Source organism: Podarcis cretensis, assembly GCF_951804945.1.
Source record: "Podarcis cretensis genome assembly, chromosome: 10".
Lineage (NCBI taxonomy): Eukaryota > Metazoa > Chordata > Lepidosauria > Squamata > Lacertidae > Podarcis > Podarcis cretensis.
Window position 1 is genome coordinate 73935551 of NC_137179.1, and position 17028 is coordinate 73952578.

The 17028-nt window shown below is 41.8% G+C and overlaps 1 protein-coding gene across 4 annotated transcripts in view; it reads right to left on the reverse strand.

Annotated features, from left to right (window-relative positions):
- Positions 1-244: 244 nt before the first annotated feature.
- The window catches only part of HGF (hepatocyte growth factor), a 56402-nt gene continuing 39618 nt past the window's right edge, over positions 245-17028 (reverse strand). For 3 of the 4 annotated variants that reach the window (XM_079993660.1, XM_079993658.1, XM_079993661.1), the window contains exons 9-18: positions 12872-12999; positions 11217-11319; positions 10134-10273; positions 9300-9338; positions 8489-8585; positions 7036-7113; positions 4256-4399; positions 2852-2958; positions 1196-1341; positions 245-524 (exon numbers count right to left, since the gene is read on the reverse strand). In XM_079993660.1, coding sequence (XP_079849786.1) covers positions 357-524; positions 1196-1341; positions 2852-2958; positions 4256-4399; positions 7036-7113; positions 8489-8585; positions 9300-9338; positions 10134-10273; positions 11217-11319; positions 12872-12999 — 1150 coding nt within the window. In that variant the 3' untranslated portion in view covers positions 245-356. The remainder of the gene's footprint in view (positions 525-1195; positions 1342-2851; positions 2959-4255; positions 4400-7035; positions 7114-8488; positions 8586-9299; positions 9339-10133; positions 10274-11216; positions 11320-12871; positions 13000-17028) is intronic. The other variant, XM_079993659.1, reaches the window with a different exon arrangement.

A 17028-nucleotide genomic window follows, 5' to 3' on the forward strand; every position in this document is an offset into this window, starting at 1 on the left:
AATTATGTTCATGTCTCACCAACCAGCTGACGTAACCAGCAGCATATAAGAAATTGGGAATTCTAATTCCACAGAACCCATCTTCATCCAGCACTCACATTTTGAAATTCTGCTTTCCCATTCAAGTATTATCAGGAAATAGGTCACCATACTTGCTTAAACTACAGTTCATATAACACACCGACAGACTCAACATGACAGAAATATCCATAAATATCAGCAAAACTTGACTATCAAGCCGTACTTGATGGTTGCTGTTTGTTTAAAGAATCAAAGAACTTTCAATTACACTTTGATTCATTCCTTCCCAAAATGTTCCAACAACTGGAATTTGCTTTCTTGGCTGGAATATTCAGCTATGATTTGAACGTCATTAAGATTTTATGTATCCATCGGGTGTAGTAGGCCACCCTGACAAAAATCCCAGGTCGCCTGAGATTTGCACATCCACGCCCAGGAATGATCACTCCCATTACTATTTTACTTCTGTTTTGCTCGCAGACCAATGGACCGCCATAATCCCGCTACAAAGAAAGGAAAGAAAAAAGAACGAAATAAATAGAAAGATACCTATATTGTTACAGAGCAAAAAGTAAAAACTATCTCATATATGCCAACACTCCTGATGTGTGTTGTCAGGTGACCGACCACCCTAATCCATGCAGCAGGTTATAAGAAAAATGCCTCATTGCAATTTAAACTTGCTCCACTGAAATCAAAGGCAAAGCTTTCACTAATTTCATTGGTGCTAGAACATTATGTACCTATGTAACTAATTCTATCAAAATATAGGCTAAGCGATTCTTATTAGGGTTCAGCATCAAAACAGGCTCTGATTGGGTGTGGACCCAAGTACTCTAGTAAGAAGAACTTCAGCAATTGCTTGCCTCCAATTTCAGTTTTTTAATATTACAACTCTAGGGAAGAAGATGTAAGATGCTATTCTACAGATTTCTAACATTTTTTACATTGAGCCAATGTTGTGTAGAGGTTCGAGAGTGTGATTAGGACTAGAGACATCAAGGTCCACATGCCTTCTCAGCTGTGAAGCCCAGTAGGTAACATCCAGCTAGTTATCATCTCTCAACCTGACCAATATCAGAGTATGGTTTTGAAGATAAAATGGGTAGAAAGAGATTCCTGGAAATCCATGAAGGAGGATAGGATATAAGTAAATAAGCCAACAGAATTGTACCTCACAAGTTCCACTGCCAATGCTCTCAGCCTTAGCACACATTTCTGACTCTTTCACGACTATATTTGTTCCAAAATCTTGACTGCAGCGCTCATTTCCCATGATGATCATATTTGCTTCTCGAAGTCTCCCATCAAAGGGTGCATCTGAAACCCAAAAGCAGAAATGAGAATATGCTGTTGTTTGCTTTCTCTTCAACAGTAAAGATCATGTTTTTCTAACAAAAAACAAGTTCCCAAATATGGATGCTTTATTGGTTCAAATAAAGAAACATAACACAGTTTGACTTTGCTAAAAAATTAAAAATAATTAATGTACATTTTGAGAGAGATGTTACCATGAGGCATAAATCAGACTAAGTCTATATAAAGTTGTAATTCTAAAACCATCTCCTCAAAAGCAATTCCACTGAAGTCATTTGACTAGGTGCCAGAACAATATGCTTACCGTATATACTCAAGTATAAGCCGACCCGAATATAAGCCAAGGCACCTAATTTTAGCACAAAAAAACTGGGAAAACTTATTGACTCAAGTATAGGGCAGTTCGTCACACCACAAACCTGGTGGGGGCGGCAGCGGTGGAGGAAGAACAAGCAGCCCAAAAGGGCTGCTTTTCGGCTGCTTGTTTCTCCACCGCCACCGCCGACAGCGGCAAAGGCGGAGGAGGAGGGAGGAGGAAGGAGCAGCCCAAAAGGACCCTCACTCAAGTATCAGCCAAGGGGGGCTTTTTCAGCATAAAAAATGTGCTGAAAAAATTGGCTTATACTCAAGTATATGCGGAAATTAAAAGCTAAGCAGAAAATAAAATCAGGTTAACTGATCTGCTTCCTGATGACACCTGATAAATGCCAGGAGTGCAGCAAAACAGATTTTTCCATACCACACACACAACTAAATCACAACCTGCCATACTTTCCCCCTACTGGCAGGTTAGTTAATCAAAAATTTCAGGTGTGAGTTTATGAGGCAGGTGGTGCAGCGGAAGGCGTGCTGTGCATGTGGCATGGAAGACGTCTCCCTCTCTCCAGCACTGAATGTCTTGCTGGAAGTCCAGGTCTGGTGGAGGAACTCTAGATGAGCCACTGGCCTGGTCTAGCAGGCTATTCTTACACAGAGGCCAGACAACAGTTTGGGAGGAAAAATATGGGCCAACTTTTTAAAGTGCGATAAAGAAGACAACCATTTGGTCATCTCTGTGTTGTTGCTGCTGCTTTGCATAATCATATATATATTAGGGGTGACTGGAATCCCCAGGGGAATTTTGGTAGCCTTCTGGAAAACTCCTTTTGCTTCCCTCAAAACCCCTTCTATTCTCCACACACCCACACCCCGTGGGAACCTTCAAATTGGCCTCATCATTCCACTTTAAGCAGCAGTGACTCTGTCCAAATCAGTGTTAATTTTTAAAAAGCAGGGCCAGTGCTCCCCCCCCCCTAAAAAATGTTTAGGGGTACTCTCATTTTCCTACTCATATTGAAATACTGCTCCGCAATGGGGCCAAACTTAGATTCACAAAATGTTTCAGGGTATGTGTACCCCCAGAAAAAAAGCACTGAGTAGGACCCTCCTATAATACATGAACCCACACAGACTGGGAACCCAGATGGTTATCAGCATCCCAGTGCATGTTCTACTTCAGAATAAAAGCTCTTACTTCCTGTATGTCCCCATCCATAAACAGTGCAAGTAGTGCCTTCCGGAATGGTACATCCAGAAATGGGCAACCTGATGATAGCCACAGCATCACTGCTTACTGCTGGCCTGGGAAGAGATGATATAAAGACAGATGTATACTTATTCTTACCAGCCCTTTTAAAACAGAGTTCATGCTCACAACAATTTCAACAGCCAGATCAAGTGAACAGACATGTACTTGCAACTTTTCAAAAAGTTTAAAGTTCAGCAAAAGGACTTAAGATATATTCTAGAATTTGTTTTTTGAAGCCCACAGACTGAAAGTTCTACGGCAAATTTCTTTACATGCAGACCCTCCAAGTGTTCCTATTTTCCAGGGACAGTTCCAGATTTACAGAAGCCACCCTGGTTTCTGATTTGATCCTGGAATGTTCCGCTTTTCCTTAGGACATTCCTATTTTCATCAGAGAAATGTTAGAGGGGATAGCATGACATCCGTATTTGCATTGAAGCCATAGGAGCCAACTCCTAGGGACTGAGGGGTCTTCAGACTTCCCACCAATAAAATATTTGAGGGGACAGGGCCCCCGATGTTCATGGGCATTGCCATTCAAATGGTATTTGTGTGTGTGTGCCATGTCATGTGATTGATTACATGGGGTGGGGCTTACCTCCCCCCCCCCCAATATTTTATTCAAGTTGCCACCGTTGATTGGAGCAAAGAGACAAGATGACAGAGCCTTAGGTTGCTGGGGAAGGAATCTGGGAAGGGGCCTTAGACACCTGTGTTTTTTATTGCTGACCTCATCCTGACTCCAGCTCCTGACAGCACCACCAGGTAGGATGCCCATGAGGAAATGCGGCCATTGTGGTGGAGGGGGAGGGGAGGTTCCCCATCCCTGCTACTGTCCGTCAGCTGGCATAACTTGAGTAGAACTCATGAACTGGGATTCTTTTCAGGAAAATGACACATTTTTCTACCTGCTTATTGTCCAGGGATATCTTTTGGAGATCTGTCTAGTAGAACTGCCTTCTGGAATTATTGTTTTGAGGACATTTTCACAAGTGCATGGAGGAGCACATGTTATGATGTGCAATGTGCAATTATTGTGTAATCACCTCAACAGTGAATCAATGAGACAGATGTTAAAATGAATGCACATTTCAGTAGGACCCAGTTAGCAGAGAGTTAAGATCAAGTGTTGATGATGACAGTAGCTGACTGAATCTTTCAGAACAAATATCATATTCGAAACACTCTTTAACAATAATTGGGAAAATCCACAGGTAGTCATTGCAAGCAAGTTCTCTGGTCACTTTACTTGGGAATTGTATTATATACAGTAGCAAAGTCTCTTGCCATCTAAGAAGTGCACAACTGTCAACACAAACCTGCAAAGAACGAAACATGATTACAACTGACCTGGAAAGTTTCAGCAATACCAGTTCTGATCCTTTGGGACCATATACCAGCTGGGAGATATTCAGAACTTGCTTATGCTTTTCTTCGTGTGCTCTTTCAACATTATGAATTCCAAGCCATGCTTGATAGTCTTTGAGATTATACCTAAGGAAGGAAAATTCAATGGCACTTTGTATGTGGTTCTCTGTCCAAATCAATCAACACTTGGAGTGGCTATACGCTCTCTGGATCAGTTTACCATGGGCAGAATTCAAACCTTTAATTGTGGTTCAAAGGTGAACATGCAGCGTGGTGATGCATGGAGCAAAAATCATGGCTGCTTCACTCTTCCCGTGCCCCTGCTACACTGCCAGGAGCCAAGTTACAGTATGGTTCAGCACCGTATCTGAATCCAAGCTCATGGTTTGTTTCCTCCAAACAAGCCACGGACAGTAAGCCAAAAACAAAACCTTGGTTACAGCTTTTGCTTTGTTCTAGAAGTTAAATACCACAAGCCAAACAATGGTTTATTTCCCAAGCAGTGTGGCAGCAGTAGGAATGGCGGAGGAGGGTAGCAGCAGTCATGATTTTCATCCCATGCACCAGAATGCTGCGTGTGCATCTTTAAACTATAGCCAAGCTTCACTAGAGTGGCTGGGGAAACCCAGCCAGATGGGTGGGGTATAAATAATAACTTTTTATTACTATTATTATCACTATGGTTTAAAGTGTTGTGCAAATCAGACCACTGACATGCATGCCCAGGGCTAAATATAAATACAATATGAAAACACTTCGTCAGTTTGAAAGACCACGGTGTGCTGTTGAGCCTCTTCGATTGTGGTCCAATACTTCCTGCATCCCTACTTAATTTAGTCTTCTAGTCCTTAGTCCTTCCTACTTGCTATCGGGGTTGTTATTTTTTTGTGTGTGTGTGTGTGTTTTCACACCATTGGCCAATCTGTTTTGATGTCAAAATGCAAGTGTGTCAGCTGCCGTCTCAGCTGCCTGACCCAAAGTTTCCCAGATCCTCTGTATAATTACAGGGAAGATGCAGGTTCTAGGTACCTCCTCTCTTTCTGGAGAAGAAGTTGACAGGCAATGCCACTCTCTGAGCAGGTTGCAAGTAAGAAGGTAGGCAGGTGGGGGTTGGCTAAGGACAGATTGAGGTTGGTGGGGAAGCAGGGGAGAACGAAGGCTAACCGACACCCGGGGCACGGCAAACCACTGGCTGCGCACACGTGCCGTCGCTATGTAGGGAGCAAGTGTGGCGTCGCTACATACAGTGCATGCATGCGACATCACGCATGCATTGTACATAGCGGTTTCCCACCGCCAACACCCGAGCACCGTACAGATGATGGTGGGATCCTCTCCTCACGGCTGCATCTGCAGTGGAGGAATACTTCTCTTGTGGCTGTAGCGGTGACGGAGGGATCCCACCATCGCCTGTACAGCGCTCGGGCAGCACCGGCGGCAAACCGCTATGTACAGCACATGTGTGGCGGCTCTACGTCCAGCGCATGCGTGCAACACCGTGCATGCATTGTATGTAGTGGTTTGCTGCCGATGCCACTCGAATGCTGTACAGACGGTGGCGGGATCCTCTGCTCGTGGCTGAAGCCACGAACGGAGGATCTTCCACATGCGGCGGCACTATGGTTGCTTGCACAGCCACGCCCAGGGGCGGCGGGGTGAGCACCCACGGGGTGCCTTCTTGTCACACACCCCGACATGGCACCTGGGGCACACCGCCCCCCTTGTGACGCCACTGTGGGGAAGAGCTTCATTCACTCTGATAAACCAACCTAGGCTGAACATTGCCCATTTCAAATAAAAACACTTCTCATTTCTGTTGGTTGAAATGGAATTTGTATTATTACACAAAGGAAATGGCAAATATTTAGAACCAATGAAGCTTACAACTGCAAGCGATTTTTGAAAGAGTTCATCTGAATCTTTAGCTGAGATTTCTGCATTGCAGGGGGTTGGGATTCTATGAACCATTTGTTTGTCGGTCCATCAACACTAATCACATTAATACATGATTATTATTTTTACATTATAAAATTCTGCTGCTTTACTTAAGATCTGTTAACAATGTGACAAAAAATGTCTAACGTGGTATTCTGAATGTATAAATTCTAAATACATATTCAAATGCAGTAGACCACTGAAACTGTGACTGATGCAATTTGGTAGGGAATAGATTTGGGATAATAAGAACCAGCAGAAAACTGTAAACTAATTCTTTTTGTGGAGGATGGGGCTTGTTTATTTCTTATTTTCACATACCCTAATCTACATTTCCTGGTTTCGATTACAGCTTAACGTAAGTACAACACATTTCAAAGAGCAATTGCCAAAGTAGTTTATGGCTACAAGGTCAAATTCTTGGAAAGCTCCAAGTTGCATCTGGATTCTTGACTAAACAGAATAGAAGTTTTGGGTATTCTCCGCCTCACCACCTAAGTAAATCAATTGTGTGGTAATATTAATTAAATGAAAAGGATAATTAGAATCATAGAATCATAGAGTTGTAAGAGACCACAAGGGCCATTGAGTCCAACCCCCTGCCAAGCAGGAAACACCATCAGAGCACTCCTGACATATGGTTGTCAAGCCTCTGCTTAAAGACCTCCAAAGAAGGAGACCTCCAAATTGTTGCAGAATGCAACTTTATAAAGGCTATAGTTATACAAAGCGGGCTAGGTTGCAACAGAGAGATTCTTACCACAAGCTCTTAAAGAATAAAATTATTTTTTCTACACTAACTGTGTAGTAATAAAAAGTTACTTTACCGAGAAGGAAAACATTGTTTTGCTGTCAGGACCCAGTCTTCCTTTATTAATGAACCTCCGCAGAAATGCCTGCCTCTGCTGGAGGAAAAGGTTGAAATAGTTACTTGTAGTCATAAGCAGCTGCATACAATTCAGACCAATATTGTTCTTATAATAACTAACATAAGAAGAGCCTGCTGGATCCGGCCCCTGGCCCATCTAATCCAGCGTCCTGTCCTCACAGTGGCCAGCCAGATGCCTGTGGAAGCAGACCAGGAGCAGAGGGGCCCTTCTCCCCAGCTGACTTCCAGAAAATTGTTCCCCCTCCACACCCAGGTCAATGTATCAAAAGCAATCGTACTCTTTTGCCATTGTACCATAGCATGAAAACAAGATTCCTCTTCCCCCAACAAGTATAGCTTTGTTTTAGCTTCTGTGCATTGCTTTAAAAAGAAAGATAAGCTTGAGGCCCAAGAGTCTTCTGCTCTTGGGGCTCTATCCAGTAGTGGCTTTAAATGCATAGATGCACCTCCCTTTGTGCAAGGCAGGGCACCTCTTTTTTGCTTATCTCTTCTACCCAATTTGCACCACCCACCCAATGCCTCTAAGAAGCTTCTTCTAAAGGTTGGTGAGCCATTTGGAAGAGTATGAGAGAGTAAAAATGGGATAAATATCAATAAACACTCAGCATCCAAAATAGACCCACAAAGGGAATCAATCAACAACAAGAAAAAGAAATGCTTCTGTTATCAGAGAGCTCTGCAGCTTGTTTCCACTTTGCATTCTGACCCCCATGAAGGTCTAAAATATAGAAGGCTGAAATGCATTGGGCTTGTTTCTGAATAAAATACCATATAGCATATTGCAATTGTTCTCCTTTCCTTTGGGTGAAAATGGGATGCATCACCTGATACCAACATAAATGATTCTGCTAACACAAAACCACCATGGGCTGCAATCCTAGCCCCACTTATCTAAGAAGGAAGCCCCACCAAATTCAGTAAGACGTACTTCTGTGTGGACCTGCTAAGGAGTATGCTGTTAGTCAGGGTAATGGAGATCATTTCGTTAACCCAAAAGGCCAAAGGACTGAGTGAGCAAGAACTGGGATATGGCCCACCTGAGTATGAGACCCTGCTCTCAGAACCAATGGAATATATAAGTGTGAGACTTGTGCTGTCTTGTGGAAGCAATGTAGGGAACTTGTTACTTAATGTGCAGTTAGAAATTCAGCATTTCTCCCCTAAAACGGAGAATCAGAGACGATAGGTCTGTCCGAATGTTCAGAACCACATGACGGTAATTGCATTAACATTCGTTCAGGGTTTCAGTTGACAGGGACAGTTTATGTGTGTTCAACAGGTCACTCCACTACGTGGACAGCCTTGGGGAGAGGAGGGCATGGGGGTGAATATGGGTGGGAGGAAGGGAGGGTTGGATCCCACACAGTGAAGGGCAGCGCACACACTCTTACCTGTCCTTCAAACTAACCATCCATCCTTTGTCAGGTTGAGTTGGGATTCCATTAACAACTCTCAGGTGTTTTGTTGAGGCACAAGGGATAACAGCAGCTGAAAGAATGTTCTTAGGTTACATTATATTCCACTTTAGACCTAAGACTTTGAACAGCTTATACAACTACACTTTCCAATTAAAACAAAACAACTGACAAGCAACTTTTCTCTAGATAGTCTATAAGCCACCCTAAAATTGTTAGTGTTCTTTACCATCACAAATAGCAGGGGGATATTGTGATGTGGCTCTTGCTGTGAATAAGAACAGGATGACAAACCAGGACCCAAGGACCACTTGCAGCATATATTCAGGAACTTTAATAGACTTTGACAGTAATATTAACCATGGTTTAGTGCTTAAATGGGCAAGCTGTAGAGCTCAAGAAAGGCAACAAGTTCATGCAGCGCCTCTCTTTCGACATGCTTGGAAGGAGAGCAGTGGTACCTTGGTACTCAAACGGCTTGGCTCCCGAATGCCGCAAACCCAGAAGTGAGTGTTCCAGTTTGTGAACGTTTTTCGGAAGCCAAACATCAGACACAGCTTCCGATTGAGTGCAGGAAGCTCCTGCAGCCAATTGGAAGCTGTGCCTTGGTTTTCGAACCATTTTGGGAATCAAACGGATTCCCAGAACAGATTAAGTTGGGCTATTTAGTGTTATGAGTATGACCAATGTATGAAGTGGGCCTAAGATACACCCTGGAAGTGTGAGAAAGGATGGCTAATATACCATAACAGAATTTATTTATTGGATTTATATAAGCGCCACTTACGGTCTAAACTTCCCATTGTAGGAACGGCATCATCTTCACCTACACAGACAATGCAGTATAATCAAACCATGATTATTCTTGTTAAATAAACTTATTTACAACTACAATGTATGTATGAAAACTGTAAACATGGCAAGTATGTTGAAGAATATACATTTTTCTGCTTCACTTGTGGCACAGGTTGAATTATGTCGCCCACTATGAATATTTTCCCAAGAAGAATGTTTCCCAAGACGAATAAGAACCCTAAACATTTATTTGATTTATAATTTGAAACAGCATCCCTCTTTAGGGGATGCAATAGGCTTTCAAACAGAAGATCTATACTAGGAGTTAGCCAAAATATCCCTTCCCACTTTTTCACCATGTTTATAGGCAGTTAATTTTAGTGGCTTTTCAGGGTTGATTTGGAGAAAGAACCTCAATCTAGTTACCATTCCCCCCCACCCCACCCCCCACACACACCAGAATGATGCTATATCTAAGGCATGCTGAAGGGGGAAATGGTGGCTTCCATAATTTGTAGAATGTCGCATGACAATATTCTCGGAAAATTATCTGTTGGCTTCAGTTTAAGCACACAATTTTAGCCAAACAAGGGCTTGCTTTCATTCCATTTTGCCAATTTTGAAGCTTATCTAGATAAATTAGTACTAGCGCCATGTTGGTCAACTTTTCCCACCCCATTCTCACCAATATCAGCGTCTGAAGCCTTTTTTTTAATTATCACATTTATCAGCTAGAGTACAGAACTATATATGCTCCCTCCTGACTTTTTCCCACTTCCAGCAATTCTGTAGCAACATCGGCCTATCATTTATACTGAGCACTTACATCTAGATATAGGGCAGTAGTCCCAGGGGATCTGAGGATCACTTGTATAGCACCAAGGACCATGAACATCATCATCTGGATTACGACAATAATTTTTCTTCAACTTGCTAATATCTGGCTCTTTGTATATTGGTAGATGCCTATAAAGAAAATATATGCCAGCAATGTACTTTAATAAGCTTGTATGAACACAAGTCAATTTTCTGATTATTAATGGACATTTTTGCCAAGCAATTTGTGCTCTGACGGCATTCACATTTCAGGCTTATGGGGTTTAGAAATAGTATAGGAAATTTCCCCTAAAGCATGGTGGGGGAAATTAACCAGAAAGGCTCATTTGATAAGCAGAAAGCTTCATGAGAAAGAGCAGAGCATTGTGGGAAACTGTTGAGTACTAAAACATAGCTCTCTGTTTCCTGTTCATGTGAGGGAATGATAGAACATACAGCTTGCAGGAAACCCTGAAATCCAAGTAAAATAATGGGAAAATCAAGTCTAATCTCCCCCCCCCCCCGGACCTTCAAAACAACAGTTGAAGATTCTCCTGAAAATGTCTTATCTTTCCCAACACCACAATTTATTATGAAATTGCAAGCTGTGCACTGAACTTGCTAATTTTATTGCAATTGCCTTTTGAAAAAAATATATTGGACCCAAAATGAATTAACACTGGTCTGTGAACTCTTGCAAAAGCACCAGAAGAAGATTTCTCACAGTGCAATACCACCACATCAGTAGATCATATAAAAGCCCCTGAAAATAATTTGGGCTTGTGATAGACTTCACTAGATTAAGTAGTCACTTTTCTTCTGAAACGATAAGAAAAACCCCTTGAATAGTGGAAGCAAAAGAGTGCGAGGGAGTCTATATAAAATGAGATGTGTTCATCCCAGTTCTACTCTTCAAACAGGGGTATAAGTGCATCTATAGGCATACCATTTTGAAAAGAAAGAAAAGAATTAAGTTGAAGGCACTGTAAAAAAATGTTTAGTAAAAAACATGGAAGCCACTTGAACAATATGTTGCAACTTTCTCTACTGACTGAGATGGAAAATATTTTTTTCCTTTTAATTTTGTACATACCTTTGTAAGTCTTGAATGTTTTTATCCCACATAGAGCAAGTTAAGCCAAAGCGGGTCTGGGCCATATTTCCCATATAATTCGTCCCATTCCCTCGATAGCAATCTACATAAAGAACAATAATTTAAAAGAAGCTACTCAAATACCAGTGTTACTGGTTTTTCTAAATATCCTGTTAATTAAATATAATCCAGTTTTTTCAGCATGCTGTTTAGAAGGTATTACATACAAAAGCAGGGCCAGTAAACACAGTCATAAGAGAAAGCTAATGTACATGAAGACAAGAGCTCTTTGAATCTTTTAAATAATTATGTTTAAAGATATAAATAAGTAACTCAAAAGTAAATAAGTAACTTGCTTTCAATATCTATTGCAGATGTACTGGGAATTTTTCAGTTCAAATGGTAATTTGTTGACTGTGAACTTGACAAGGTCGCCCAATGCATTAACATATGTAAAAGCTGCCAATGTATCTTTAGTTCTGCAGTTTAAATCCAGATGTTTTCAGGAGGTTACAAACTGGAACTTTAAGCTAGTCAAGGAAAAGGTCCTGGATTCTGGCAAGGATAGATAAATGCTGTAGTTACTCATCCCCATACAGGGTAAAAGACAAGCTCACAGCTGATCTCAAGTAAAAATATTCCCATCTTTGAAACGTACATTTTGGTTTATTTTAATTCGGAAAACGTTTCACAACTTTGCATATGCTGTGAATAAGTTTCACATCTGCAACACTTTTGACATTGTCACTTCAAATAGTCTTGCACCATTCTGCTACATTATAGTTGTGAAGCAGAATCACAGGATGTGGAATTTTAAAAAGAAAAGTGTGAGGTGCTGATTTAGTAGGCTGGGCCTTTCAGACTGACCTTGAAGCCACCTGAGAAAACTGCAGAATGCAGTTCACTGGAGAGATTGCTTGTAGAATGGAAAAAGGACACTCACAAACCTCAAAAGTAAGGTAAGTACAACACAAACCCACCATCCCAAGTACAAACCCTCCATGATCATTTCACTGAAATTTCCTGCCTCTTTCGTTATTCTCAAATGTAATTTCTTTCTCATTAATTGATGCAGAATGGTTGAGAAGATCATGGAAGTCCGCTCCCCCCTTTTTGGTAGCCGGTGTTGCGGGACGGCAGATGCTTCACTGGGGCCCCAACGAGGGAATCCTGGCATCAGACCCCCTTCCTGATTGGTGGTGTGGGCGTAAGCCTGTGCCGCCTATCAGGAGTTTTGGTGAATGGGGATGCAGGCCTGGATGTGGATGTTGGGCCAAGGGCAGAGCCGACAGATGGGGAAGGCGTCCCTCGGGTCCGCTCCTTGCCCACACCTGGTGTTCTACCTGCCTTTTCTCCTCAATAGGGGGAGATTTTCAGCACAGCACCAGATTGCATTAGAGACATTTGCAAACCAAATATCCAGGTACAGAGACAGAAATTTTCACTCTTAGTTTGTGGTGGCCTCTCTTAAAAAATATTTAATTTGTCCAGAGAATGTTGAATCTACTACTATGACTATTATGCAGTAATGACTTAACAAAAAAAAATTCTCATGATATTCCCAGCAGCATCCAGAACAAGGATTACTCTGAGGGCAATAGTATGGTTTCTTCCACAGTACTTTAGAATATTCTTATCTTCCTAGTAGAAGTTACCTTGCTCACTTGGTGCATCACATTTTGGTATTTGAAAGCAAAAGCCAGTGCGAGTTTTTGGGTCGGTAGTAAAACACCACGGTGCCTCAGCTCCATCTGGATTGCGGCAGTAGTTTTCTCTTAAGTCCCTATAAAAAAAATAAACATGTTAACATATGTCAGGCACAATGATGCTGTTTTGCATTGCTTTTTCTAATGCAGCTTAGGAATAATAAAAGCTGTTTGACATCTGTGTGTCACTAAGTTTCTAAAGCAGAAAGATTTGCACAAAAAACAACACAAAGTGTGCGCACACTCAAGTAAAATTTGGCAACAGAAAGCAGGAGACAACAGGTACATTTATATTCAATGAATAATGGCTATAGTATTTCACATAAAGTGCAAGGGTATCTATGCACTCCATCTTTCGGCCACCGTTGCTCCAAATGTATTTTGCCTGTTACAAACTCTTTCATGTGAACTGGGATCAGAGTCATCTGAAACCTATTATAAATTCTGCTTTCAGGCTTATGCCAACAATAACCGCTCCCCTCTCAGAGTGAATGGATCTATCTGGTTATAGGGGTAGGGCCCCTTTGGTTTTATCACTGATTTAATTAGGAAACTGAAACCCAAGAGTATGAGAAATGTGATTAGAAATCCTATACAGGTGTTACCTTTTGAATTGGCGTCTAACCATTAGGGACTCTCTTTAAAACAAAGTATCAGATTGTATTAAAACTGTCAACCTCTTGAAATGTAAGTGTTACTCTCCATTCTCCTGAAAACTTCACTCAAGTTCAATTGAGTCTTCAATTTCATAAGGCTTTTTTTGGCCATCTGGAATAATGATTGATAACTGTTGGTAGAATAAATGTGTGCCCAGTCTTATTAACATGAGATGTCTTCATCAGACAGTCTAGCAGAAGAAAGAACTATGACTATCTCTGACATAATATTTCATTCACTGCAATTTTTAATAAATTGTAAGGAAACAGAGATTCTTCAAAAATGCAGAATTTGCGTTGGCTGGGAGATCAGCCATGAGAGCCACAATGTTCAAGTTGAATGGAATGTATGCTCTGTGTGTTTGACTTTTCCATTGCTTAAACCTTGGGTGGGGAACCTACGGCCCTCCAGATGCTCCTGGACACCAACAAGCCCCAGCCAGCTTGGCCACTGGTCAGAGGTGATGGGAGTTGTAGTTCATCCTCATCTGGATGCCCACAAGATCCCTATTCTTTGTTTACACAGACACACATCTTCAACAGTTTTGTCTTTTTTTGGGGGGGGGGGGCAATATGTGCATTGGAAAATGAAACACCAACAGGGAAACTAAAACTAACCAGGGTAGCATTGTAGAGCTTTCCCAGTACTCCAGTATTCTTTAAAAAACAAAACAAAAATAAAGGGAGTTTTCCTAGGAAATAGGCTCAATGACAAATGTTGACTAATATTTCTAAAGTGCTTAATCAAAACCCCAAGGGAGTCAATTGAGTGTTTTGTCTGAGACATGTTACAGGACCAGATCCCCCATTTCCTTCCTAGTTGGGTTAAAGAGTTTCTCAAGAAAGGATTTGTAGAGGATATTCCATATTAGTGCAGCTTTAAGTGAATTTTATGAAATTTGGCTCACTATTCTGGAAAAAGAGATACATTCAGCTCCATGCATGCTTTTCTTTAAAGTATGTTACACATATTTGGCTGAACACTTGAAATCACATACTCTGGCTCTGACCGAGTATTTTCAGGGTGAAAATCCTGAGGACTGCTATAAAACTTTTACATCCTTATTCTATAGTTTTAAGGCTTTGATTCTGTGGTCTGAACATAGATGTCTAATTCTCAACTCTAACATCCAAGCACCACCAGCCCAAAGCCTGGCTTTTCAGATGTCCCGTTACTTTCATTTGGACTTGCTGCCAATTAAGTATATGCAGCCAAAGGCATGTACTGCACCCTTCTACAAGTTACATGGGATTAAATTCCAGAGGCTCACAGAGCCAAATGGACCTACCCACCATATTTCTAATGTCTACAGTAATTGTGACAGCTGCTCTATTAATAGCCTTGTTGATCTACATTTATTTTGATCTGTAAAGTCTTCAATGATCTGCCCAGGAAACAGCACCAAGGCAACAATAATTACCAAGGGATCATGTTGCATTTAGGGGAAGGCCACAAGTCAGTGGTGCAGAAGGGGTGTTGTAAGCAAAAGCTGCCAGTTTCAATCCTAGGGCTGGGAGAGACCCCAACCTAAATCTTGGAAGAGCCATTGCCAGGCAGCAGAGACAATACTGAGCCGGCCGGAGTTGTCTTGCTCAACATAAGGCAGCTTCCTATTCAGGTTCCTATGTGCCATTTTAAAAAGCATTCCCATATTCCTCTTTTTCACCGGTGAATAGATCAGATTTCTAGCAATGGTTTACTGAGGCTGTGACTGCAAAGCTGTTCCCTTATGCCTGCCATCATGACATAGCCAGGCAAGTGTGGGATTCTCTCCCGCATTTTTGTTCTAGTGACGGGCAAGTGGGTAAAACAATGGGTTATGTACGAGGAGAGAAAGCTTGTCTCCTTCAAAAAAGTTTTCCACGTGAATGGTTTGTGGCTACTGAAGAAGAAGACCATGAGAAAAGCTTCATGTCCCATCTCCAACCTGCAGCAATTAAGGGACTCCTTGGCTGCCCAGCACCAAGCATATCTTTCTGCAACCGTTGTGCACAATATAGCCATTTTTACAGCACGATCCTAAGCATGTCTACTCAGAAGTAAGTCCCACTGAGTACAATGAGACTTACTTCTACGAAAGTGTATAGAGGAATGTCACCTGGCTCCTGGATTGCTTTACAGTGCCACTGGAACACTCACCTAGGCAATTGTCAAATTAATTTGAGCAAAGGAATATAGAAAGGAGAAGTGAAAAATGCATTTATTGGAGTCGCTCTACAAATATTATAAAATCAATTCTCATAACATTGCCAAAAGACTCTTCTGCGCATATGACAATAATTAATGCAATACAAAATAAAAAGATCAAGTCCACACACCATACATAATGCACATTTTCCTACCATCAGCTATATAGTAACATAAAAAACTTATTTAACAAAAGTGAAATATGACACATAAAAGACAGTAGGAACTTGGTTACATTTGCAAAAATTATAATAGGATTTCTTTTGAATCTTCCTTGCTGGTCCACCTTCAGCTCTGCAGTGCAAGGAAACAACAGTGTGTCATCACATGTCCAACCGAGACCTTCTCCCCCACCCCCCCAAGAAAGCAAGCACTGACAGAAAATACACAAAGCATATACCCATATTGCTGGCTGTTGCAGTGGAACTGTGGGAGTCTTCGCAAGAGATCCCTGGCTAAGATCACACAGGAGTCAGAGTTCTGTGAGCTATCACAGTCTATTTCCATCATCACCGTGACTCCATGGACACTGGCATGCAGCGCAGAAAGCCCACATTGCAGCAGTCAACATGAGGGGGTGTACAACTGTGCTGTACTTAGCTAGCACCACCACATATCAGGTTCACCACAATAAAAAATAATCCTTTAGTAAGCACCATGCTGGAGCCTATTCATCTCGCTAGCAAAACTTGGAATACAATTATCCCATATGTAAGCACACTTTCACCACCGTGCCACAAAAAATTCATTGGCACTTGAAGTCAACATTAGAAGAGCCTGTTGGATCAGGCCAATGGCCCCTCTAGCCCAGCATCCTGTTCCCACAATGGCCAGCCAGAGGCCTCTAGGAAGCCCGCAATCAGGACCTGAGCAGAAGAGCATTCTCTCTCCCCTGAGGTTTCCAGCAACTAGTATTCAGAAGTATTATTGCCTCTGACTGTGGAGGCAGAGCATAGCCAGTGCTTATTGGATACACATGAGAATCAAACAAGCTGTAGCAACCGTGGCATCTCAGCCTGGTACCAAAGCAGCATGGAATGAAAATGGCAGAGCCACAATGACTTGCTTCCAGTCAAACAGCACCAGTTGCATCGCAGCTGATACTCTAAATTGCAACTGAGTGCAGGCAGCATTCGCCACTCCCAACCATCACCCTTGATGAACGACCTGGGACTTTTATTTGCAACAATGCTTCCAAGTAGATGAAATTTCTAGTAAAAAAGGAAGGAAAGAATAAAAGACAGTTGGTCACAGTGTGGGGT